Source organism: Plecotus auritus, assembly GCF_963455305.1.
Source record: "Plecotus auritus genome assembly, chromosome: 5".
In the NCBI taxonomy this organism is placed as follows: domain Eukaryota; kingdom Metazoa; phylum Chordata; class Mammalia; order Chiroptera; family Vespertilionidae; genus Plecotus; species Plecotus auritus.
This window is the reverse complement of record NC_137776.1, coordinates 34571526-34598366: the sequence shown is the minus strand read 5'-3', so window position 1 is coordinate 34598366 and position 26841 is coordinate 34571526. Positions and strand designations below refer to the sequence as shown.

At 46.0% G+C, this 26841-nt stretch overlaps 1 protein-coding gene across 1 annotated transcript in view; it reads right to left on the bottom strand.

The window, feature by feature from the left end:
* Positions 1-5415, bottom strand: part of TRPM8 (transient receptor potential cation channel subfamily M member 8) — a gene marked incomplete at both ends in the record, with an annotated part of 56775 nt that extends 51360 nt beyond the window's left edge. Inside the window, 4 exons of the mRNA XM_080670132.1 lie at positions 335-512; positions 1695-1851; positions 2922-2995; positions 5299-5415. Coding sequence (XP_080526258.1) covers positions 335-512; positions 1695-1851; positions 2922-2995; positions 5299-5415 — 526 coding nt within the window. The remainder of the gene's footprint in view (positions 1-334; positions 513-1694; positions 1852-2921; positions 2996-5298) is intronic.
* Between the last annotated feature and the right edge of the window lie 21426 nt (positions 5416-26841).

The window sequence follows — 26841 nt, the reverse complement described above, 5'->3', positions numbered from 1 at the left end:
CTATTTCCAAAAGTCCATCCTTGATATAAAGAGCAAATAAATAAATTTTGATTTTTCAGAATATTCTGGGTAAAATTTTTTATGTAGAAATAAGAAAATGAAAGCTTAGATGTTTAAAGAAAACATTAAATTACCCACAAGGAAGCACCTTAACACTGATTGTAAAGTTAGTTTGTGAACCACAGCACCCCCACACCTGCCAGAGCTCCCTGTCCATTCATTTAATGTCCTCGCTTTTTACAAGAGAATGATTAATTATCTAATTCTAGAGCATCTGGATTCTGTGCACAAACTGCATATGAGAATTCCGTTCTGTCCCCAAAGACGAGCGCACCTTTGGACTGAGCGATGTAAATCAGGCGGCTGAAGATCTTACGCATGCGTGGCTTCAGGGCGAAGTTTTTGGCACCTCCGGTCACAGAAATCACAAGGTTGGGCGTTTTCAGGTGCCAGTGCTGGGTCAGCAGCTCGTACAGGATTTCCGCGTCAGTGTCGCAGGACAATCGGATATACTGTGGGAAGAGGGAAAGCGTCACAGTGGGCACGTGTTCTCCTGACCACCAGGGATCCCCGGGCTTACCTGCTCCTACGGGACCCAGCTAAGGAGGGTCCCCACGGGGAAGTGGAAGGAGAGCAGCAGACTGGGGGCATGAGGGTGCCACCAAAGGGCCCTCCAAGCCAGCTGGAAGACTTGGGACTTTATCTTAAGGGCACCTGTGCAGTGTTTTCAGCAGAGCAGACATGGGTGGAGTTTAGTTTATGTTTTAGGGTTTCCTTCAGGGATAGAGATGACTACAGACTGAGGAACAAGGCTGAGGGAGGGGGAGCTGTGGGAGGCTAGACACAGTGCTGGCCCATCCAGGGCAGAGATCCTGGGAAGAGACAGCAGTGCAGGGAGCTGGGTCACCTTCCAGGGCTGCAAGGACAGGGCTTGGGGTGGGAGTGGGGGGGTGGATGGAGGGAGTCAAGGCCCAGGCTTTCAGCCACCTGTGAGTGGTTCTGTCATTGAGATAGAGGAAATGGGAGGATTTGAGGAGACACTGTTAATGATCATTTAAGTTTGCTGTAAAACCCCATGTAAGAACCTGCAAAGTGGGTGGGGTGTGTAGTGGGTGTGTGTAGACCTTATTCAGGGCCATATGCATATTCAAGAATGCCATATGCCAAATGAAACAGGACAATTCACGGAAGTGTTCATCAATCCTCTTGCAGCAGTGAGAGTCAGCCTGGGTGTCACAGGAGTGCCTGCAGTGTGCAGACAGGCCACTGGGTGCGAAGCCGGTCATCATCTGAGGTTCCAAAGGCCTTTCTTGCAAGGCCAACTTTCCAGTTGCACATAATCTAACCATAGCTTTTATACTTTTACTAGAGACCCGATGCATGAAATTCGTGCAAGAGTAGGCCTTCCTTCTCCCGGCTTCTGGCACCGGCTTCTCTCTGGCACCCGGGACCCGGGCTTCCCTCGCAGCCCCGGCTTGGTCCAGAAGGACATCCAGAAGGATGTCTAGTCTAATTAGCATATTATGCTTTTATTATTATAGATAAGGTTTCTCTTTTTCTGTGATAGTTTTTGGACTGACCACCCATCTCCCACCTCCATACTATTGGACAGTTCAAGGTAACTCGAAGTAGCCCGAGTTTTTATCCTAAATAATTGCTATATTAGCTAGTGAGGGTAGAAAACCATTGCTTACCTTCCCTTTCTTCCCCAGAGTCTCAAACTGAATATCCCCAAAGGCATCAGTCGGAAACTCCTTGGTGTGTTTCTTGTAATTCCATTTCTCATTGTGGTTGATCTGGGTGCCTTCGATGTGCTGGCTCTGGGCATAGCCACACTTGCACACATTTTCCCTGAGCGGAATGACATTGATGAGTAAGCTCATACCAGTGACCAAAGAGAGAGCCTCAGTTTTTCTGATGCTCATCTTCTACTTCACACAAAGTAAGAACACTCATTTATTAAGAACCTTTTATACTCTGAGGCACTATACTAGGTGTTTATGTGTTACCCCACTGAATCCTTACCACACCCATGACGAATACTTTGCTAGCATTTTAGGATAAGAGATTTCAGTTCAGAAAAGAGAATAATTGGCTCAAGGCCATGCAGTGAGCAGGCAGCCAGGCCAAGGGTGGACTTGAGCTGATTCTAATGCCCCTGCTCTTGCTTGTCCTTACACCCTCCTCTGTTCCTACCTCCGCTCAGCAGAGAGTCAGTGCTTTAATTATAAACTACAGCAGCAACTCTCCAGCAGTTAACAGCTAGACTCTTCTTCAGCAGGTAGAAGAGAAAAGGCAGAGGGGAACTAGAGGAGAGGGAGGTGGGACCACACTGTGCACTGGGGTCCATATGCATCTTCTGTGGGACAGATCGGCAGGAAATCCACTTGCTCACTCGCTCATTGGCTAACATCCATGGAGGACCTCCCTCGGGCAGAGCTGCTGGGGGCTGCTCCCAAGGCTTTGGTAACCCAGCCTCGATGCTCCAGCACACGGGAGACTCACAGTAGATGAACACCCAATTAGAAGGGAAGGCCTGACATAGAGCCAGTCCGACTGCACGCAAGCACATGCCCAATGTCACCTGCCAACCACTACAAAATGGCAACATGCATTGCCACAGGCCTCTGAGGGGGAGAGGGGTTCCCAGGCTTGTGGGAGTGCTGAAGGGAGCCACAGCCTCTCTTGGAGCCTTTACTAATGATTGCCAAAGCTAAAAATATATAACAAAATAATTTCGCTCCAGGGACCAACTTCAAGCTACTTGCCAAATTCTTCATGCTCGTGCACCATTTCTGAGAACTGCAAGATGGAGACAACTTCAATAATGGACTAGTGATCATTTGTTTGTTTGTTGAAACGGTAGTTAATAATTTACGTTCGAACATGGAAGCAAAAACGGAGGGAAAACAGTTGCTTACGTGGCCTTAGAGTCTTTGGTAAAGAAGACACACTCCCGTTTCTTAAAATTTGCTTCAATAAAATTCACCAAGTCCTTTGGAGAAAGAACATTGGACAGCACATTACCAATTTATCCTCCCCCTGCTGTGACTAATGAATACTGAAATGACCTGCGCCTACTTCAAAGGTTCTAAGACTTTTTACTACATATTCATAGCATCCTCATCCGTTCATGCTTTTAGAGTGCACAGAGTTTGTAAAAAGAGGCATTTGTTTAAATTTTTATAACTAAATGCAAATTTTTCTAAAAATTACTTGGAGTTATCTTGTAAGAAAGTCATAATATATACACTGAGTGGCCAGATTATTATGATCTCTGAACGCATAATAATCTGGCCACTATATATATATTAGAGGCCCGGTGCATGAATTCGTACATGGGTGGGGTCTGGCCAGCCTGGCCAGGGGAAGGGGACATGGGCGGTTGGCCGGCCTGCCTGCTGGTCGAACTCCTGGTCGAGGGGACAATTTGCATATTAGCATTTTATTATATAGGATATACACTGAGTGACCAGATTATTATGAGTTCAGAGATCATAATAATCTGGCCACTCAGTGTATATACAAATTATGTTTTTCCATCTCTAAGGCTACCAGGGGAATTTAAGCATTTGTTGATAGTTCAGCATAAATAATACAGTATTGCCAATTCTAGTCCTCTTATGCTTGCTTTTCAAAAGCAGATATATTCCAAAAGCTCTGTCCATCCCCCCAGCGATAAGGTGGTATGGTATCGGTGACCTAATTCTGACAAGCAACCAAAAGACTGTGTAAGCCACAAGCTTCCCTTTAATTGTCAGAAGCAAACTTTGGAAACAGATGAAAAATAGTTCAAAAATACCTACACTCCTCAAAGTAGGAGGAGATACTTGCAACATGTATTAATCATGGGATTGGCAAACAGCATATATGAAGAACTATAAATTACTAAGAGTGAGAGACACAACCGAATGGGAAAGTAGCAAAGACTTGAGCAGGCATTTAGTAAAGAAGACACACAAACACCCCATAAATGTGTGAACAGAAACTCAACCCCACAGCCATGAGGCAAGTCTGAAGGGAGACCACAGTGACATCCCATGGCACACCCACCAGGTCAGAAGCATTAACAAGCGAGGGACACGGAAAGTGGGTGAAGGGCAAGGCAGCGGGCTCGTGCCCTCTGTGGGTGGGTGAGCAAAGTGGTAGGACCACTCTGGAACACTGTCCACTGCTGCCAGCAAGGTCGCATCCCTAGAAAGAGTCCCTTGTGGAGAGAGAGGGAGGCTTGTCCCGTGAATGACCTGCAAGCTCAGAATGCCTGGCAGTGGGTCGTGGGGTTCAGGAGCTGTCCTGCCCTGGGAAAGAGGGGCTTGGCAACCCAAACCCACTGCCCTCAGGTCCCCGGGCACTGGCAGCTGGAGTTCTCAGACTGTCACACAAGGTAGTCCTCCCAAGTCAGGCTGCTGGCACCAACGCCAGCCCTGACTCCTCACCCCCAGAGAGGCCATCACCAGACATGCACCACAAAAACGGGGGGCAGGGACAGTCCCTCTCCTGGAACAAGGTCCATGGTGCACCAACACCTGAGTCAGCTTCCATCCAGAAGGGCTGGAGAGGACAGCACGGCAGAGGCCACCACGTCCCTGTCCCCTGTGTGTTCCTCACAGGACCAGGTGAGACCAGGGGCAACATCGAAGAAGGCACCTGGTGTGGGGAGGGGCCAGGGAGCGCCCGCCTGCTCCTCTGTTTTCCTATAGCTCCCTGATATGTCCCAGGTCAGCCCATGGAACTGCAGCCATGTGCCCAGCACGTGGGAGAGAGCCTTCTCCGGCACCCCCACCGGAGCCGGCTCATCCAATAGCAACGACGGGCGTGTCTGTGCAACCTGAGGGCCGCGTGGCCGCTGGCTGGGAACAGGTGAGAAGCTTTGGCAAGAAGAAACCAAGGCCCAGCCTTACAGTAAAAGAAAAGGACTTAGAATCAAGAATCGTTTCTGAGGTGAACCAACAGGGCTGCAAGCAAGAACACTAAGCACTGAATATTAAGCTGAGTATTAAAAGGTTAGCATTTACATGTTCATAAAAGTCGGTTAAGAAACACATTATTCAACAACTTACTAAGGTTACAAAGGATTGCATGAGAAACAACACAGAAAAGAAAATGCTTCTCCATTCAACAAAAATAACCCACAGGACAAAATACTACATAATGAGATGTCATCTTTCTAAAGAAGGGGCATCGGTCCCCAAAGAATCCTGAGTGCCAAAGTGATGCTTTCTGACAGGAGGGCACCGGCGGCTGGGCGCCCCCAGACTCATGCTCTCGCTGTGGGACGCTGTGCGCCCCCAGACTCACACTCTCGCTGTAGGACACGTCCGTGCTCCGGGACATGCTGGAGTATAGGGTCCGCGTACTGTCCAACGTGCCGTTCCTTCTGCTCCTCATGCTGAGCCTGGCACCCTCGAAAGACATCTGTTCTCCTGTGGACAATGGGGGTGGGAGGTTCTGAGTTTGGGTCACAGGCAGGAAAGTGGCTTCCTTGAAAGTTTTATCACAGCCCATCCCTCTGCCCTCTCCTCTCCACCCTTTGCTGAGTGCCCAGTCTCGGCCCCCAGCCCCGCGGGGCAATTGTAGCTCTGTCTCTGCTCCTCTCCCTCCCTCATCTTCATCCCTGGACCCAGCTTGGTCTCTGTCCTTTGTCCTTCTGTGGGTCTCTGGCCCCTCCTGCCGAGGGCAACCTTCTTGGGGCTCCCTTTCCTCAGTGTGATGCGCATCACAGACCACCACACACTGTGGCTTCAAAATAGCTACTTCTAGGTTCATGGATTTGGAGTAAAGAGAACTTACAGAACCAACTGTAACTAGCAGCTTGTATCAGCCAGAGGATAGGGCTGTCAGGTGGGGGGGAGGAATCCTGGCCCTGACACCTGCAAGTGAAGGGAGAGAAGGACCTTGCAGATGTGAGGGGGAGGGGGGGGAGGGCCTGAGGGCCAGCCTACCCTTTCTGGTCCCCCTGAGACTCAAAGTGGCCCGTGGGCCCCAGTGACGCTGGCAATGCCCTCCCAGGCTGGGGTGCAGGCTGTACCTGGGCATCACAGGAGCCTCAGCTCCCGTAAAGACACCCCAGGGCTGCCTCCACTCCTCACGCTCAGACCTGGCCCTCCCACTCAGACCCTTTGTCCCTGTCTCCCAAAACCCATATCCCAGGCCGCAAACCAAACCCACCACATCCCTGTGCTGTCCACAGACACAGTGAACAGGACGTTTCTAGAACAAAGGTATCAGCCATCCTGTACACCCCCATTACCCCAAACTCTCCTGGCACCAGCTCCCCAGAGGCCCAGTACCCCTTTGTCACCTCCACTTCCTTCACCCACCCTGCCTCTCCCATGGGCCTGCTCCTTACATGGGCCCCACCTTTCTCATCCTCAGTCCCCCCACCTCTTCCCAGACCCTCTCCTGGTTATCTCCTGCTCATCCTCTCACGAATCACTTCTTCAGGGAGGTCCCCTGTGATGCCCAGGCTGGCTCAGGGGCCCAGTGACCTTCTCCCCACCTGCTGTGACCACTCAGATTTGTTTCATAAGCCCTGTGGCCCGTCAGCTTGCTGAAGTCAGGGACCAGGTGGATCTTGTTTGGCACTACCTTCCCGAGGCTGGCACACTGCACCTGGTAGCTCTGCACAAATACTTAGTGACTAGTTTAAAGGAATAAAAACCCTCACACCCTCCAAATCCTCCTTTGGTTTGTAGACTAATTCCCCATCCTCAATACGGAAAGGACTGAGACCCACGCTCAGCCACGCAGTTCCTGAGCTCCTGGCCACATGAGCCTGACTCCTGTGTCCAGATCGCCTGCCGCCCCAAGCCAGCCTTCAACTCTCCCACCCACAGGGACTGGAAGTTTCTTTAAACCTCCCTGGGAAAGGGCGGTCCTGGCTGTTTAAAACAATGATGCTCCTTTTACTTCTCTCCCCAGGCATTTTGAAGAGAAGCCAAGGGTATTAATTGGTGCTTTACATACATTATTGTAAAACCGCAAATCAATCCTGCAGGGTCTTCACTATGAACCCCATACAGCAAATTGCTTCTAAGTAGGGCACACCAGGCAGGAAATGATTTTATTTGCCTGAAAGGAAGACGCTGCTTCTTTCGCTGCAGTGGGGAAAGGGCAATTTTGCTTTCTGATCACATTCCAATCAAGTGAGACACGGGAAAGTGTGTAGATGAGCAGCAAGCTGCTGGTCCTGACATTGCCGACACCTGGGCATGAGCTTCTGATTGGTTTTCGGAGGCCAGTCGGTATTCACCTTGACTAATTATAAGCACAGGCATCCTTTACAACGTCTTACTCAAAAGATGGTCGCTGCTGTTATTTATAGTGGAGACAATTGGAAATAACCTAAATTTCCATCAATAACCTAAAATTTCACCCATAAGAAGTAGGAGGACAGTGCCATGAACGGGATGCACTGTAATGAAATGGAAAGATTATGGTTCATTATGAATAGGGAAAGACGCAGGAGGCAAGAAATCCTAGTGGTTAAGAGCTCTGGCTTTAGAGAGAGTTTGGGTTCAGCCACTAACCCTGTGACCTTGAGTGAGACCATCACCCCCTTGCTTCCTTTTTTTGTTTTTAATATATTTTTATTGACTTCAGAGAGGAAGGGAGAGAGAGAGATAGAAACATCAATAATGAGAGAGAATCATTGATGGGCTGTCTCCTGCACGCCCCACACTGGGGATCGAACCCACAACCCGGGCATGTGCCAAACTAAAGACTGACAGCTTCTCCAGTTCCCCACCCAGAGAAACCCGTGTTCGCTCTACACACTGAGCCACCAGAGGCCTCATTAAAACTCAGAAGGCTGGTCCCACCTGAGGTACCCGGAAGCTGTGGGGTGGACTGCGGACTTTGCGTCTCTAACACGTTCCAGGGGCTGCTGGTACTGCTGGTCAGGGGACTCCAACCAGAGAGCCACTGGGCTAACCCAGAAGCTGCAAACAACACCAATGCCTTCCTCATCTCAAGCTTCAATCAAATGCCTTCAGAACTTGTAACTGAATCTTTGTAAAACACAAGCATGAAATTGACAGGTGCTTAAGAGGCAGTTTTGGCTTAGTATTCTTCTCTGATCACAACTTGAATCTATGAACGAGACAGTTCATCCTGCCAGCACATGAAACACATCATCATCAGGCCAGGAACAGCATCCTACTGCCAAGAATAAATAACAGCTATGTCTTTTATGTAAGGCCTACTGTGTGCCAGGCACTGTGTGACACTCTTTTGTATCAACCCTCAATCCCCCCACGAGTTCTATGAATTATTATTTTCCTACTTAACCAAATGAGGAAACCAGGGCACAGAGAGGTCAAGTAACTTCCCCCAAGTCACACAGCTGATAAGTTGAGGAGAATAGGATTCAAACCCAAACTGGCTGGCCTGAGAGCACAATCCTTAAACTTAAACATGTGCTCTCTAATACAAATACCTCTTTGTGAAGGAATACATTGTCATTTTTACTATATTAATACACTATCAAAATGTAAATAAAGCATTAGAAAACGCAGTCTGTTGGTTGGGGGAGAAATTGACCCAATGTTATTTTTATTATTGACTTTCATGGATAATTTTAAGTAATCCAGAAGTTACCCTTTCACAACATCATACTCTTGCATCCTCTGAGCCCAACGCAGAAACAAAAACAAAAATCAATCTGCTATGTTACTGTTCTAACACAAGAATGGCATTTGGCATGTTTTTAAAACTGCATTTCAGCTTTCAACCTGATCGCCATGGTCACACCAGTCCTGGGATGCCATTTTCCAACAGGTTGTACAATCCTGAGTCTCTTTATGGTAAAAAAGGAAAAGAAAGAGAAAGAATAAGTAAGAATGCCTGTGATACTGAACGAGAGAGGAACTGAATTGTTCATGCTCTGATGAGAATGTTCCTAAGGCCCACCCAAACCCCAGGCACCTCCACTTTTATCTCCCTTCAATTATTCATTACAATGGTGAGTGTGACACTTGCAGAGCTTCAGATATAACAGACACCATCCAGAGATACCATCGCAATCCCCCGCTGCCAGGCTGCTGCCGCGGTGCACAGGGGAGCGGCAGTGACCTGGGAGGGTTGGTGTACACCTGGCCTTCACATGTCATTCACTGCCACAGAACTGAGGTTCGTGGTGTCATAGGCATTCCCCTACTTTTCTAGTTGTCTTTCTTTTTTGTCAGCCACTTTTTTGGAGTTTGAATAGATGGGTAAAAGCTGAGAAAATGGTGAAAGTCAATGGAGGCTCCTGAATCCCAGTGTCTCCTGCCCCACAGTGTCTCCTGAGAGACAAGAGGTGGAACCCAGCAACAGATGATGCTTGAAGGTGCTATTTTCTGAGAATCTCCTAGAATAAGGGGAAAGGCAGGGGGTCCCTATGGTATCTGAAACCCTATAATCTTCACAGATGCCATAAATAACATGAACTCTTAGACAAGACAAAAAATAATAATCATGGATGATAACTTTCAAATTTTAAAGAATCCTAAATTCAAAGTCACAACTTTAAAATAAAATTATTTACACTCTCAGGATACTCAAATTTCTCTGGTAATAAGTGTATTTGGATTAGCACATAGATAACAGATTTAAGAAATAACCATCCCCTTACGTTCAGCTTAAGAATCCTCACACTGAGAGTCAGTGTTGGCCATAATGGATTCAAAATTAAATAGAAATAAAACCTTTAATTATTCATCCATCTCCTCAGTGTTTCTTGCTCCTAAATAATACAAGTGATGAGCATGCTTCTGAAGCCGAAAAACTGGAAGGAACCACAGTATGTATAAATAAGTCAAATATACTTTTCTCCTTGGATTATCAAAGAATACTGATGATTTGAATGCATTCTTTCTTGATGCTAATTTAGGTTTCAACACAGTCTTGGTTTAAGGGAGACCTGCTTCATTATGTTCCCAGTAGGTTTCAGGACCTAGAACTGAGTTAGGTTGTCAGCTGCAGCCTTAAGATGGGAATTTTCTAATAAAGCCCCTTGGAGGAAATTTGTGACTCTGTCAATCAGGAGGAGGGGGCGGGGGGGACTGTAATTGTATTTTAAATCATTCAAAAATATAGCAGAGATTTCTCCATTTCTAGCTAAATCCAAATGAGTGCTAAAGATATCTGTGAACTAGCATTTACTTCTCCCCACAGCTCTTTGAGAAATTTCCAATTTTGTCTTCCTTTAGCTCCAGATCTTCATAGGAAAACTAAGCGATGCCCTTCTCAGAGACACTAAACTGGCACCAGTTCTACAAGTCACAGCAAGCACAACAGTTACGGAGAGACGAAAAGCAGAGGAGAACATACCAGTGGAGGATCTCAGGCAGGGTTTGCTTTCACTCCAAAGGTCCCGCTTCCTGCAGGAGGAACCAGCTTTTATAGCCCCGCCTTCCTCTGGGAGGTTCTTTTAAGAGGAGGAGCAGAGAAAACTTCAGCCACTGAAAGAGGACTCTTGGAGCCAGGCTTACAGTAGCAATGTAGCGAGTGAACATGAGCAAGGCATGCATAATTATAAAACATGGTATTTTAAATGCTCGTAAAGTAAAAACACAAAATTCTCACCCCTGGCATGCCCACAGTATCAGCATTAAAACATATTAAAATTTAATTTCTACAAATTAGTGGCATGTTTTTAAAACCACAAATAAAATAGGAAGTGTTCATCATGCAAAGTAATGACGAGAATAATTAGTATATTAGAAGCTTTTAATGAGGGAGAAATCTTAAATAGAGGGAATTTAACAAGCATTGGGGGCTTGTTTGTTTGTTTTTGCATATTTTGTTCACTTTCTCCACACCATCAAATATTCAGCATTGGGCTAGCTAGGCAGGGGCGGTGGGGGTGGCATGAAGGCTCAATGAGGCTAGCTTTATTAATTTAGAGTAATTTCCATGCCCCCTTGAAACTACACTTTTTCTTCGTGAAAACTCCACAAGAGAGATGAAGTAATGACAGCCAGTGGGCGATTTGTAGTCATTTTATTTAACTGAGGCACCACAGACATCATTGAAGCAGTTTTATTATAGCCAATGCTCCTTGGGTGTTGGTGATAATTTCCATTATGTCTTTATATATGAAGTCTATGCTATAGACAAGTAGAAATAAGATAGCATATCTGAAAATTGCCTATACAGTGCAAACAAATGCAAAGGGGTTAGAGATTAAACATAATGAGTGTCAAGGGGAAATTTTGTAAAGGCAGAGCGATTTGGGCAAAATCTAAATGGAGAGATAAGATGCAATTAATTATAGTGGTATATTTAATTCGGGGAGAAAAGCCCTTTGACAAAAAGAAACAAAAAATGTAAAAATAGAGACACATTATAACTGTGAGTGTGACACCTGCGGAGCTTCAGATATAAATGACCCCAAGGGCCAACAGGTAATGAAAACAGAGTATAGGCAATAGGGAAGGGTAGAAACTGTGGAAAATTGGAAATAACGGGTGCTTGACCTGAATAAGGACCCATGCCAGAAGATATCTAGCCAGAAACTAAAAAAGCTAAAGAGAATCAGATTAAAAAACTAGTGACAGAAAAGTGAAACCTCAAAATTGCCCTTAATGTGGATCCCAGGACTGAAATCTCCCCTACCCCCACGACTTCCAACCCTGCCAATGGATCAGGTCCTCTCTCTCCTAGGCCTGCATTCTATACAACATCCTTACAGGTATTTTCAGAAAAATGGAATTGCAAACCAGAACCTAAAATCTAGTTTGAATCCTCCCCCCGAAAAAAAAAAAGAACTGGAAAGGATTAGAAAGCTAGAAAACTATAGAGACTGAAGAGCAGAATGCATACTGAAGGAATGCCCTTGTGGAAGGTGGCGGAGCAGTGACCCTCCGAGGGCATAAGGAAGCAGGTGGCAGAGGAGCATGGAGGCGGAAGTGAGAGAACTGGGAGGAGTATGATACCTTCATCGGATGGAGTACTGTAGAGACATTAAATTAACCTTGATTTAAAGCTGTATTCCCAGGGAAAGATTGGAGTAGGTTGCAAAACAAGGCGTACAATTTCACCTTTGGTTTAAAATATACCTAGAGAAAAAGATCCAGAGGACAAGGAGGCTGGCTTGGGGATGGAAACAGAGGGACAGTGTTGGGAAGCTTCTGAGCTGGGACTGGAGGGGTGTCATGGCACTGCAGAATAGAATGGAAGGGCCCTGAGTACCAGACTAGGGGCCTCAGATTTTATTAGATGGGCCATCCCCTATAGGTCCTTGACAGTAACAGCGGGAGTTGCACACACACTGGAAGGGACACGTAGCAGGAAGTGGAGGGTGTGGTGGTGTGGAGGGCAGTCTTCAGGCGGATGCAGCCCTGTGAAGTCCTGGGGAAACCAGTGCTTCTGAGCAACTACTGTATACTTCCTGCGACCATGGCTCAGCCTTGCTGCCTCCCCCAGAAGGCTGGATCCAGCCCGTTAGGGGCTGAATTGTGCCCCCCCACCTCCCCCACACCCACAATTAATATGGTTTAGTCCTGACCCTCATGACCTCAGAATGTGACTGCATTTAGAGATAAATCTTTAAAGAGGTCAACTCCAGTTAAAATGAGGTCACTGGGGTAGGCCCTGGTCTGATATGACTGGTGTCCTTATAAGAAGAGGAGATTAGGACATAGACATACACAGAGGGATGACCCCATGAGGACACAAGGAGAAGACGGCCGTGTGCACGCTGAAGAGAGAGGCCTCACAAGAAAGCAACCCTGCCGTCTTGACCTCAGACTTCCGGTCCCAGACTGTGAGAAAATACATTTCTGTTGATTAAGCCTTCAGTCTGTGGTATTTGTTATGGCACCCCTAGTGACTGATACAGCCTCTGAGACTGGGTGTAGTTGTCAACCCCTCCCTTGCGACAGATAGTACCACCACGGATACCCACGGGAAGAGCAGAGAACTCCCGTGGAAGCCTTTGGCACACCCCAACCTCCCACACCTGCATCTTCAGCACCGCACAGCTGCGAGGGTCCATCTGAAGAGCAGCAAGATGGGCTTTTACTGTAACTGTCAGAAATATCAGGAGCCAAAGGACCCCAGCTGGTCTCAGAGTTAATTAAGCTAGTGTAGACTTTGCTCCTTCATTTTATGTTCTTTGTTTTATCCCAATATTCATCTCGATACCAAACTTGTTGTATCAAATTATCATCTGGCCTAAACAAGTTCTATTCAAATGTCTTCAATACATCCTTAAGTCCCATGTGAACGGTCTTTGCTATAAGTAAATACCCTCAGGCAATGGGAGGGATAGAGATATACAGGTATAGGTAGAGATGTATAGGTGAAGTTGTACATGGATAGGTTTAGGTATATAACCTACAGATTTGCCATTTTATCTTTTTCTTTAAAATATATTTTATTGATATTTTACAGAGAGGAAGGGAGAGAGATAGAGAGCTAGAAACATCGATGTGAGAGAAACATTGATCAGCTGCCTCCTGCACACCTCCCACTGGGGATGTGCCCGCAACCAATGTACATGCCCTTGACCGGAATCGAACCCAGGACCCTTCAGTCCACAGGCCGATGCTCTATCCACTGAGCCAAACCGGTTTCGGCTACAGATTTGCCATTTTAGTCAAGATTTAATAAAATCTCCAAATTCCTCTACTTGAGGCAAACATGAACTTTTTAAAAAAGTTTTTTTTTACTGCTATGTTGTTGCATTACCTTTAAGTGCCAGAAGATGGTGTCTCTGAGCAAAATCAGTAGCTGCAGTAGAGACCTTTCATGCACCTTACATCCCCCACCCAAGTAGGTTTCATAAGTGAGTCATGATATTGGCCCAGAGCATGTCTCCAGAGCCTTCTTTGCCCCACTAAGAGAAGCAGAACCTGTCAGCGTGCTCCCTGCTCAATTTTTAGACACTATTCTCAGCTTTGCTTTCCCGTTTTCTGTGCTATGAGGAAACACATCAAAATTGAATGAACTGGAGATGGATGGTGGTGATGGTTGCACAATAATGTAAATGCATGTAATGCTTCTGACCCATACGCTAACAATGGATAAGATGACAAATGTTATGTGTATTTTGCCACAATAAAAATAATTCGTTAATACTGAATGAAACCGCTCCGGGTTTGAGCACCTGCTCTGAGCCTTTGCTAACTGTGAGAACTCAGGCAAACCACCCAACCCCAGCTCCTCCTCAGTCAGATGGGATCCTCAGTCAGATGCCTGCATCTCAGGCTGTGTCAAGATTGGGTGTGTGTGTGGCGGGGCGGGGGGGGGGGGGGGTCCTGAAAGGACCAGCCATGGCAGATATTACGTCCTTCCTCCTTCTGACTTCTTTTGTTCCTTTAATTCAGGGTCCATGTGCTTGGGGTTCCCATGGAAGATGATAGCAGGAGAGGCCTTTCCTTCTGTTACCCAGACCTCACTGAAAGAGCGAGGAGCCCACCCCCATCAATACTGAACCCCACATGTTTCCACCTGCACCTACATTTCAGGGACATGGGTTCGAAATGTTGAACCAGGATCTCTGTGCCATCTGAAGAAATGCCATCACTCAGCAGGAACGAGGCAAAACACAGCCTGTTGAGCAGTAGCAAGTGAGCTTCCCTGTAGCAAAGGACAGCTGGCAAGAAATATGGGGAGGAGCAGCATAACCATTATTGCTTGTCCCATTTTCGGTTCTTATAAGTGTATTTCTAGTATCACATGATCTCACTCATCTAGGGGAAATAATAAACAACATAAACTGATGAACAAAAACAGACCCTGAGACAAGGAAACATCGATCAGGCTGTCAAACCTCAAAGGGAAGGTAGGGGAGGGTGGGAGTAAGGGGGAGAGATCAACCAAAGGACTTGTATGCATGCATATAAGCCTAACCAGTGGTCACGGACAACAGGGGGGTGGGGGCATGTGTGGGGAGGGGTTTGGGATTGGAATGGGGGGATGAGGACAAATATGTGATACCTTAATCAATAAAGAAATTTAAAAAATAAAAGAAATATGGGGAGGGTGACCTAGATGCTACACCTCTCACAAGGTCTTTCCAGTGGTCCACGATCACTCTTTGAATAGCAAGGGCTCAAGAAGAAACAGATTCCTGCCAGCACCATGGTCAGCTCCAAGACCAGCGGCCATGAGAAAAGTAGGAGCCAATAAAGTGGTCAAGATAACATTCTGCCCACCTGAAAATGGTCCATCTTGTAAACCCAGGGACCATCTCTGCCCTAGGGAAGAAGGGCTTCTCTGGATTTGGTGCTCTTCAGATGCCTCTCAGACCCTGGAACTCTGCTCCCCCTGACAGAATCAGATGTAGCTGGCTCCTTGGGCACTTGTCTCTCCTCTGCTCTCAAGTGAGAAGCTCCTGATCCATCCCTGAGTACACGGTACCTCAGTATTGGCAGCCTCAACCTGGCCTGCCCTGGGCCCCTTGTTTAAACTTCACACCTTCCAAAATCCCCTAAAGGTGACCTCACCAGAGAACTGTGAGGCCTAACACCTCTTTAGAGATCAAGGTTTTACTGAGTGATTTGATAAGAAGTAGGAGCTTGAAATTCTTTTGTGCTCACGGGGAGCTTTCCTCAGTTATGCTAGACATAAGGGGCTAAATGAAGCTCCTCAATGATTTTTCTATGTCAGGCATCCACGTTTCTTTGCATATGAGAACCCACACTGGGACTGAAAACAAGAATGAACAGTAGTTGATACAGACAGAGAGATGGAGATAGAAAAAGAGGTAAAGACAGAGATAAAGATGAAATGATGGAGATGGTGGAGATGGTGGAGATGGAGATTATGGAGATGGAGATGATAGAGATGATGGAGATGGTGGAGATGGAGATGATGGAGATGGGGATGCCAGATGAGGATATGGATGAGAATGGGGAATGGGAATAGAAGTAGAGAGAGACAGAGATAGAGATGGAGATGATAGAGATACCAAAGTGACAAGGACCTAGAGCTGCTCAGACTCACAGATCAAGTATTTGATATTCACCAACATAAATGTAAACAACGACAATTTTCCTTATGCATTTATAGTAAATCACTCAGAATAAGGCAGAATGCTGTAGTCATTAAGCACTGCATCTCCAGAAGGTGGGTCTCGATTAAAGTCCCAGCTCCAGGGCAACCTTGGGCAAGGCCCCAACCTCTGTGAGCCTAGTGTACCTCACCTCAAACAATAACACCAGCTGTCAAGCTCTCAGCTCAGGTGCCAGGATGCAGAGTAAAGGGCCAGTGAGTGTGCCCTGCTGAGGGTTAAACTCCTCGGACCAGGTGCTCAAGGCAATGCATGAACATTCCTTGACACCAAGACAAGCTTCTCAGCCACGTCGATGAGCAAGGAGTTAGAAACAGGGTCTGAGACTTAAAGTAGATCATTTCAAGGAGCTGCAGAGAAAACAGCATTTTAAAATCTGCAATTGGAATAGACAAAGCAGGGGTGCCAGGGAGGGAGTGGAGGGGGGTCTTTTGAGAAAACATTTTGCCCTGACTCCAGCCCAAGAGTGCTCCAGCCCCTGGGTGAGAGGGGGAAGGAGACTGCTTTGCATCTTGAAAATTCACAGTGGTCACTTTGGCCTATATGACCCTGCTCTGCCCCAGTTTTGAGCTCCAGGCAATAAGAACCCATTTCTTCCCTTTTATCCAAATTACCGAAACTTGGCTTGAGGAGATAAATAATTTCTGAGTGATTTGTGACTGCTTTTAGGTGGTAACAGGGATGGGAAGAAACACATCACAGGCCCGCTTGGGTTCGCAGAACTGCTCCATCTGCCTTCTATTTCGGGGGGTGAGAAGCCCACCCCCAGGCAGGAGGGATGCCTGGATGCTGCTTAAAAGCATGATGGCTGCGGGTGATGAAGTGTAATGGAAAGAGGCCCTGAACAGTGGTGGACAATTAGGATTATTAGAAGTACTACCAGCCCACAGAGTGAGCCCAGAGTGGGAACGGATTCAAATGTCAGAGGCAAAAATAACCGAGCGACCCTAGATGATAACTAAATATTTGCCCCGAAAGTAAGCTGATGGGAAGGACATTTTCCAAGGGGAGAGTGGGTACCACAGTACGATGACCCTAGAAGCCCCATCCTGTCCATCAAACTGAGACAGGCTGACTTCCAGGCCCTGGGCCAGGGGCTGCAAATTCACACACGCTGAGAAGGCAAAGCCCCACGCAGGAGGAATTCAGTCTAGAAAGAATCATGTTAGGTAATGAGGAAACCAGTGCCTGTGATGATGGGAATCTAGTCAGTTTGGATGAGGCATTCCACCCAACAACCAAGGGCAGGCTTTCTGCTCTGCTTTCTCCTTATATTCATTCTATCTATAATGATGAACCTCAAGTAGGAAAGTATTGGACCACTCACCCAGTAAAGAATTCCTATTTTTAACAAATTTACAATCAGAAACTCAGTACAATTATGTGCATGTGACAACAGCTAACATTCACTGAGCGCCCGTTCTGTGCCAGGCACAGTGCCAGATGCTTCATGTGTGCTGCCCATTGAAACTCCACCTGGAGGTAGGTGCCAACAGGACCATCAGCCCCATTTTTCAAGTAATACATGGAGGCACAGTCAGGTTAAGTAATGTGCCCTAATTTACATAACCAGCAAGTGGTGGAGCCAGGGTTGAAATCCAGGCTGTCTGGTTCCAGGGGCCTTTTGCTTAATAACCTCTTTGCTAAAACTGCTACAGGCACCCACATGGGCCCACATACATACAGACGTGCACAGTCACATAAGACACACACACACACACACTCAGAGTCACCCAGATAACAAGCACAGGGAGGCAGGTTGGCCCTAATGAAACTCAAAGGTCAAGGCTATTTCTGCTGAGATTTTCACCTAAACTTCTATTAGGAGATAGGGTATTATGTTTTCAGGAATTTCAGGATTGCTCTTGATGCCACCATTTATGTGTCTAATACTAGTAAGCATCTCAGATCTAATAGGTCCTGATCAGAGCATCTGAGTCCAAGCCACCTGCCACCCCTTAACCAGTACCTCCCCTAGCTAGCAGCTCAAAACACCATTGACCACCACACTAGACTCATCTTGGTCCTTCCCTTTCCCCCACGACCCAATCTATCAGTCATTCCTGTTGGCTCTGCCTCCCATTCTGATTTGGTGTACCCCAAATCTACTCATCTCTCTGCTCACTGCTTCCTTGTCCAAGGCAAGGCCATCTCCTTCCTGGAAGCCAGCCATGGTGCTAGCCGATCCATCGGCTTCTACTTTTGTTCCAATCTCCTCCAAAACCATCTCATCCAGACACTTGTCAGATCCCTTTCTAGAACCCTCGAGTGGCCTTCCCACTGTGGCCAGAATAAAGCCCACCACGTACTATGGCCTGTAGCAATCTGCGGAGACCTCAACTTCCACCCAGCGCCTCCCTAATGTCCCTCCTCAGGCTCCTGATGCTTTCTGTTTACTTTGTTGAGAACTCTCCCGAAATCAGCAGCATGCGGCTGCTTTAAGGACACATCGGAAAAGGTCAAGAGCTCGGGCTCCAGAAGTGGCCTGCCTGGGTGGAAATCCATCTCACCTGTGTGTTCTTGGGCAAGTTTTTCAGCCTCTCTGTGTCTGTTTCTTCCTCTAGAAAATGGTGAAGATAGTCACAGAATCTCCACAGGGTTCTTGTGAACACTAAATGAGTAACCCGTGCAAAGCTCCTAGAGCAGTGCCTTTCCATGCAGTGCTCACTGTTATTATTATTATCACTATTACTATTAACAGCAAATCAACTGTGAGGCTGGACTCTAGAGTCAGACTCACTACTGGCTGTGTGACCCTAGACACATTATTGACTCTCTGTGCCGTTTTTCCATTTGTAAAATGAAGATAATAATTAACCATCCTCATAGATACTTTGTGAGGATTTAATTAATTAACCAATACACATACAGCACTCAAAATAGTACTTAGCACACAATAAGCACTCAGAAATGTTTATCATTATTATTATATTCTCAATATCATTCTCGTCTTCTGGGTCTGTTACGTGGTCTCCTCCTTAGTGAAGCCCCAACCCCCAACCTTGGTCACTGTCACACATCCTGTCTTGTTTTCATCGTTGCATTGATCGCTACGTGATAGGAGCTTCTTCTTCATGGTGTCACCTGGTTTCAATCCCCTCTCTCCCCCTCCAGCCTGGAAGCTTCACCAGTGCTTCCCCAGGGCCCGGAGCAGAACCTGGCACATGATAGGACTCAATAAAAGCCCAATGAACAAATGTCAAAGTCACTTTTTCACGTGTGGACATGCTCCGTTTGCATGAGGTCTCTCTGTTCCCTGTGGTTATTCTGCTACCCAAGTTCATGGCCAGCCATCCCTGCACATCAAACCTAATAGGAGGTCTTCCTGCTGTATTCTGTTCTCCAATGGCTGCCATCAGAGCAGCTCCCTCTACAGACGATAAGCCATTCGATGGCAATCCTTCCCTGGCACATGAGCTCAGACACAGCCTCTCATATTTACCTTCTCACTTTACCCATTGATTTATTCCTTTATTCATCCCTTGACTCATTCATCAGCCTAACACTGACTCGGTGCCAGCCACATCCTGGCCTAATGCTGGACATTGAAGTCACCAAGGCAACATGACCAAGTGCAAGTACCTACTTGTTAGCATTGCAATAGCCTGGGGGAGAGAGAGAAAACTGCCCTCCCACTGTGTTCCTAGGAAGCAAAACCCAGACGCAATTGAGCGAACAGCTGAGTGCAGCTGGGTTCTGGAGTAAAGGTGGGGGCTCAAAGGGGGAGGAGAGATTGAGCACCTGGGCAGAGACTTTCCGGAGCTGGCAGAGGAGTGGCATTTATCTTACAAAAACATAGGCATTGAAGGGCTTTATCTCCGAGTTATTGCCAGATTTGTCTTTTAGGAAGGTTATCCTTGAGTTTCCCCAGTGGTCAGATTATAAATGGGGGAAAGGGAACAATTTAATCCCAACAAGAGATGACAGAGAGGAGGGATGGATTTTATACTCTCAGAAAGCTTGGATGACAGGATCCGAGAAATAAGAGGAATTGACCAAGCAGTCCAGTTACTTCTGGTGAGTGACATGTCGTTATTTTTAATTCACTATCATTGTGCAGTAGAAACCCTCTCACCAACACCATCAGAACTGGCAGGATGTTAGTGTCTTTGAAGAGCAGCAAAAATGGAGACTCTTGAGAAGCATCCCATTTAGATTGCTATGGTAAACAGAACCAATGGTCCCCCCCACACACACTCAAAGATGCCCATGTCCTAATGCCCAGCACCTGTGAACATGTCAGGTTACATGGCAAAGAGGAGATGAGGTTGCTAAACAGCTGGATTTAAAATAGGGAGATTTTCCTGGATTACCCAAGGGCTCAATGTAATCACAAGGGTCCCCTTAAGGGGCAGGAAGGAAAGACAGTGCCAGAGATGTGACAATAAGTGCAATCAGAGAGATGCTACAAGGAAGAGGTCAGGAGCCAAGGAATGTGTATGGCCTCTGGAAGCTGAAAAAAAATCAAAAAATTGATTCCCCCTTATGCCCTCCAGAAAGGAATACAGCCCTGCCAACCCCTTGATTTTTGTCCCATGAAACCTGTGCTGGCCTCGAATGTTTTTGTTTTTTTGTTTTTTTTTTTTTTTGCCTTGAATGTTCTTAATTGCAGACTTCGGGTTAAGGATCAGCTCCAATTTATACATCATTAGCCTTTACACAAAAATGTTATAACCAACAACCAAGACTGAATGTGCATCATTGCGGAGTCCTGGTAACTGCAGGTACAGTGGTGTATGCTTTTACTGTTTGGGCCCCTGACTAGCTTTTTCTAGACCTGGAATGGGGTGAATAATCCAGACTCAACTATGTTCAATGCCTCTTGTTCATTTTCCCATAGACCAGAAACAAATGCAAAACTAAATTAAAAGTCCCTGTGAGATGTGATTTCTCAGGTGTAGACAACCTTCACCTTAGAGAAGGTGGTGACCAGCACAGCAACTGTGCCTCCCCTGGATCCTGGCACAGCCAGTGCTGATAAATATTGGCTGACTGATCATCTGTGTGCCATGAGGCCGACATCAAGGGCCATGCTGCCTACCATGACGTGGAACTAAGATCAAACACGGGCTCTCTGCCTGAGCTTCCAATTCCCTGGAACTTGAGCTCCTTCTTTACCTGGGAGAGAAGAATTCTCCTTTATCAGGAGACTCTTGTCTGCAAGCAATTCTGTTTCTAGGGTCAAGGAACAGAAAGTCATTCACCAAGGACTAACAGCAGGCCCATCCTACTCACTCTGCAGGGAGGAATGAAAAGGCGTATGAGACTTTCCTTCACAACTCTCCTTTTATTTGAAGGGAGTGGAATGGAGCCACCAGTTGGCTGAGCTGAAAACTTCCTCTCCTGCCAACTCTGGACCCAGCTTCTGCTCCTGCAAACTTCCAAAGCAGGGGGATTCCCCAAGGTGTGTTGGGACAGGCAGTCCTGCTCATCAAAGTCTCCTGTGGTGTCACCAGTTGGGGTCAGGGTCCAGTCGAGTCAGAAGATGAGAAGGGAGCACCCACATCATAGGGTTCTCTGATGCCCATATTGACAGAGACTCTCCCGCCACTGAAAGCAATTGAAAGCAATTATTGAAAGCAATTTAAATTCCGAATACACTGAATTTTAGAGAAAAAAACTGCCATGAAACGACACTTTTATGAAAAATATATGAGGATGCTTCCAGTAATTATAGATCAGTGAGGGTATGTTTCTTTCATTGGCCATTAATTTGTATCAATTATTTATCAAGTTCTGTGTGCTTAAAACCACTTAGGACTGGGTGCTTAATGTGTTCTTTAAAGGGACAGGTTACAGACTCCACTTTGAGAATTTCTTTCTCTCCTATGACCGACGTGCGAAGAAAGAATAAGCTGTTTAGGATCAAAATCAACCTGATCCTTACAATGAAGTTCCCTCCCCACCCTCTATTCCCTAAACTTAGGGTGAGAATTTTTTTTGACTTTTTTCTTCTTTTTTTGCCATTAGCTGCCCTGATTCCAAAGATTATGCCAATCTTAAGAACATCCTTGGTGCTTCGACACAATGGGCATTTTAGGAATTGTCCTAGCTCAGATATGTTCCTGAGAAGATATTCCTTGGGTGTCCTGGCCACACCCACAATTACAAGATCACACCTTTTCCTGGTTTCTTCCTGATGGCTGGTCAACACCAACTCAAAACTCAGGTCCAGCTGATGACATTTCACAAACAGCTACTTTATTAGTGTCTCTTTTTACTTTTGTGATGTTTTCTGTTCTTGGATCTCTAATGCCTGCTCTAGGCAGAATGGGAACTTCCTGAGCATCAGGGAAGAGAATGAAGAAAAAGTGGTGAAGATGGCCCAAAGGCAGTAGTAGTGGCACAGGCAACGTTAAGGAAGATGCTTTACATCAAGATGAGCTCAAATGCATGGCCCCATTAGGTAGGAAAGCTATTTGCCAGACTGGCTCAACCTACTGGATGCCTACCTACCCTACAAACTTCCTTCCTCCCTGCTGTACCTGAACACCGGTAAGCTGGCTGACCAACACATGTCCTCTCTTCGTAACAACCTTGGACCTGGGTTCCTGTCAGTCCCCCAGCGCCTGATGCTCCTTCTCTCCTCCAGGCTTTGTATGTTGACTTGCTCTCCCACCTGGGCGCTTTCTCTCCCACCTCCCTGCCTGGCTAATGCCTGCACTCAGCATTGAAGGTGCGACTCTAGCACTCCTGGTTCAAGAACCTTTCTCAGCAGGCACCAGCCACTTCCACCCTTTGCTTCTCTGTGTCACATGCCCCTGACCACAACTGCCACTTCATTTGTGTTGTGACTTCTAGGGAAATAGAAACGATGTCTTCTGCATCCCGGAATTCTCAGGGCATTCTTGTGTTCCAGAGCTGGCAGATAGAGAGTGCTTGGTCCTTGTTGTGTAATTAATGATCCTCACCAAAAACTAGCAAACCAACCAACCCTGGTAAGCCTAGGGGGAAACTATGCCTTGCTGACAAACTCAGAAATGCCTCATTAGTTCCAAATCTCAGATTTGAATTCTTTTCTTCCAAATATTCACACACTAGATTCCTTCCCTAAACATTCCAACAACTGCAGTTTCATTTCAAATTCAGGTGGTTGGTAAAAAAATAACCTAATAAAAGAAGAGTACATTTGAAGACCTCATTCATAAAAAAGGATGAAGAACCGGGTGTTGTTCAATGTGGGCATCAAAAGGCCTGGCCATCTTGGTCCAATGTGGGACAATCAGAAGAACCATCTAGTACAGAGCCCCGTGTGGTGGGCAGAGGCTGCCCTGGGGTGTGCATCACCACTGACTTGTTCCTCTGTCCACTCCCTTTCCATAACCTCCCTTCCACAGGGGTCAGTCCCAAGTGTACACCCAAATAGACGTCCTGCTTTAAACTCCGTCTCAGAGTCCTCTTCCTGGGAAACTAACCCAGATGGCAACACAATACAAAGGAACCTGCAGTGTGTATCCACGTCTACATAGCTCAGAATCAGGCCAAGTTACCTCATTGTTTAGGGGTGCAGTCACACGCGCAAAACCAGAGCAGAATGAGGATGTATTAGTGCAAAGTCAGGACAGGGACCACCTGAGGGGCAGGGCACAAGTGAATTTCTGAGGTGCAGACAGTGTCCTATTCCTTGATCTTGGTGGGTTTCCGGGGGTGTTTGCTCATGAGTATTTTTCCATTGCCCGGATGTTCTGTACAGTGCTTTGTGACGATAGATCTTACACTCAAAAGGGAAAAGATTTAACAAAACAATATGCTTATTGTCACCACTGTTGTCACTATTATTTCAGTGACAAGACAGCACTGTCCAGTGTCCTATCCCTCCAACAAGCAGGGAGAAGGGAAGGCTCTCCTACAGTCATAAAGGACAGCCGTGGCTGGGTGACAACTATGTTCCCAACAGTTCTCACCCACATTTCTCAGTAGAGTGGAATTGTAGGTAAGATCAAGGTGGGTGAGTAGCAATGGAGCTCTTTCAGGTGGTCTGACAGTCATGACCCCCTCTTGACCTGCATCAGGTCTGTTTCCGTGAATAATGAAATAAGGTCCCTTGCTACCTGTGCTTCCCAGCAGTGAAATGTATGAGCCCAACTTCCACAATGTTAGTGTCACATCCAGTGACCCTCTCTGTGACCTTAATGGACATTCCCCTTTTCCTGAAACTTGTCTTCAAATAAGAGCATCAAAGTGGGTATATAATATCCACCATAAATGGGACAGGAGCTGAGTCTCATCTCCCCACAGATGAGCTGCTTGAGGGAATGGAACCCATGACACCACCGTGTGGCTTAGAAAATTCCTTCCCATAATCCTCAGAGCCATTGGAAAGGCTAGCAAAAGCCTTCACGGGTAAGGAGGGAAGCCACAGACTGAAAGGCAGCATTCTCTGCTCATAGCTGTTCAAAGTTGTGGCAAAGAAGGGTGATATTGTCAGAACTCTTGGGGCAAAATAGTCCATTAGGCTCCATCCGCAGCAGGGTAGGTGTCCCGTAAAAGCCAAGAATGAAAGAGCAAAGCAGACACCTGGAAAATGCAAAAGCGTGTTGCCCTCCAAACAGAGAAGGAAAGTAATTTAACTGAAGTCCCTGTTCCAGAACCATTTAGAAATCTCTGCCCTCATACTTGCACTAATACTGGGATTCCATTTGGCTTTTTAAATAAAACTCTTAAAGCTAGATACAAAAGTGATTCTCTGAAATAAGTTGGAAGTGTTTTCCAGGCCTCAGAAAAACTATGATTTGGGGAAGTTTAAATGGAAAAGGGCACCTCCACCCACCTGTCTTTCCTGACTTCACACCTTGGATGGACATTCTCCTGTTATTGCCACTCATGGCATTACAATGTGACTTGGAAGTAACTCTCCTCTTCTGCCTGTTCTCTAGCCCCACATCTGCATTGTTAGCAAATTACTCTGCTTAACACCATTATACTTTATGCAAGCACTGTGCCAGGTGCTCTTACCTAGATTGTTTTATTTCATCTCCATAACTCTATGAACTAGATACTCTTCTATAGATGACATGACTGAGGCTCATTTCAATTGCCCAAGGTGGCCTCGGTTAAAAATTGCAGAACTGACACTTCAACACAGGTCATCTCCCTCCTTTGTTGAGATCACTGACAGATACAATATATGTGAACTGGTTAGCACAGTTTCTGCTCAATGAATAGTGTTACTGTTTTTACTAGTTTTATTACCCACTTCAGGAAGTGGATTGCCCCAGGATCCATCTCCTGATTCTCTTACAATTTCTAACAGAGTCATTCAATCAGAACCATGTATGAGCCCCATTAATACCCTGAGCAGAGCATATAATGAGTAAAGGACAAAAAACAAACACTTTACAGAAAAATGGAAAATCAATGGCCATTATACCTATAAAAATATGCTCAACATAAGGAAAATTAAAATGAGATAAGAGTTTACCTATCACATTAGCAAAGATCAAAAGATCAAAGATTCTGATAACAGATCGTATTGGGAAAGATGCTGTAGGACTATGAATTGGTAAACCCTTCCCCAAGGTGGGCATTTTATCAATGTCCATCAACTGTCATGTGGATATGCCTGTAGCCCTGCAATTCTCTGTGAATCCATTCTGCTCACTGCTCACACTTCTCAATATGTGGCAAGCCTGTGCAAGGATATGCAGGGCTCTGTGTTTTCTCGGTAGTTGGAGATCAAAAATGCAACCATCTACTCAGCAGTAGGGAGTCATGGAATAAAAGATGATACATGCATACAATGGCACACTCGGCAACTATTAAAGAATCAATTGAATCAATGCTTAAGTCCCACTCACATGTAGTAGATACCGAGGAGTTTTAAAATATCATTGCATTTAATCTTCATCACAACCCTATGAGGAGGGCACTATTCTTACCCACAGATGAAAAAGCAGAGGCACCTTTCCCTAAGTCACAACTGGCCCTAAGTCCACTCACATATGCTGCTGGCCCCAAGGACAATTCCAGTTTTAAACATCTCCATCATGAAATAGGGAAGAATGAAGATAATTAAGCAGACAATCCCATCAAGAAGCTAGATAACAACAAAAAGTGTAAGGCAAAGAGAATACATAAAATGTAAAATTAAAAACTCATCAATTAAAATTTATGAAATGTGTAAATCTAATAAATAAATCTAAGAGTTAGTGCTTTGAAAAATTAAGAAAATACAAACCACTCGATAATGTAACCAAGAAAAATCAACAGAGAAAGCACAAAATTTGAAACCTGATGAACACAGAGCGGGCCCCAGCTCTCCTTCCTGGCGGGAGCACAGCCATGAAGCCCAGTTGACCATATTTTAGACCAGGGGTGGGGAACCTTTTTTCCAAGGGCCATTTGGATATTTATAACATCATTCACAGGACATACAAAGTTATCAAGTTAAAAAATTAGCCTGCTATAGTTAGTCAAACATTTAATTAATTCACTCCTAATGCCTTGGCAGGGCCAGACCAAATGATTTCACGGGCCTTATATGGCCTGAGGGCTGGACGTTCCCCACCCCTATTTTAGACCATTAAAAAGATCCTCAACTAATTTAAGAGATTATAAAAAGAATTGGCTGACATGATTACGGAGGCTGAGCGGTCCCTGAGCTGCCCATTGCAGGCTGGAGATTCGGAGAGCCTGTGGTGTGGTTCCAGTCTGAGCCTGAAGGCCCAAGAACTAGAAGGTTGATGGTTTAAGTTCTGGTCTAAGGGCAGGAGAAGTCCAAGGTCACTCAATCTGGCAGAGAGAGAACACTCTCTCTTCCTCCATCTTTTTGTTCTTTTCAGGTCCTCAACACACTGAATGACACCCACCCATATTGGAGACCACAATCTGCTTTACTCAGT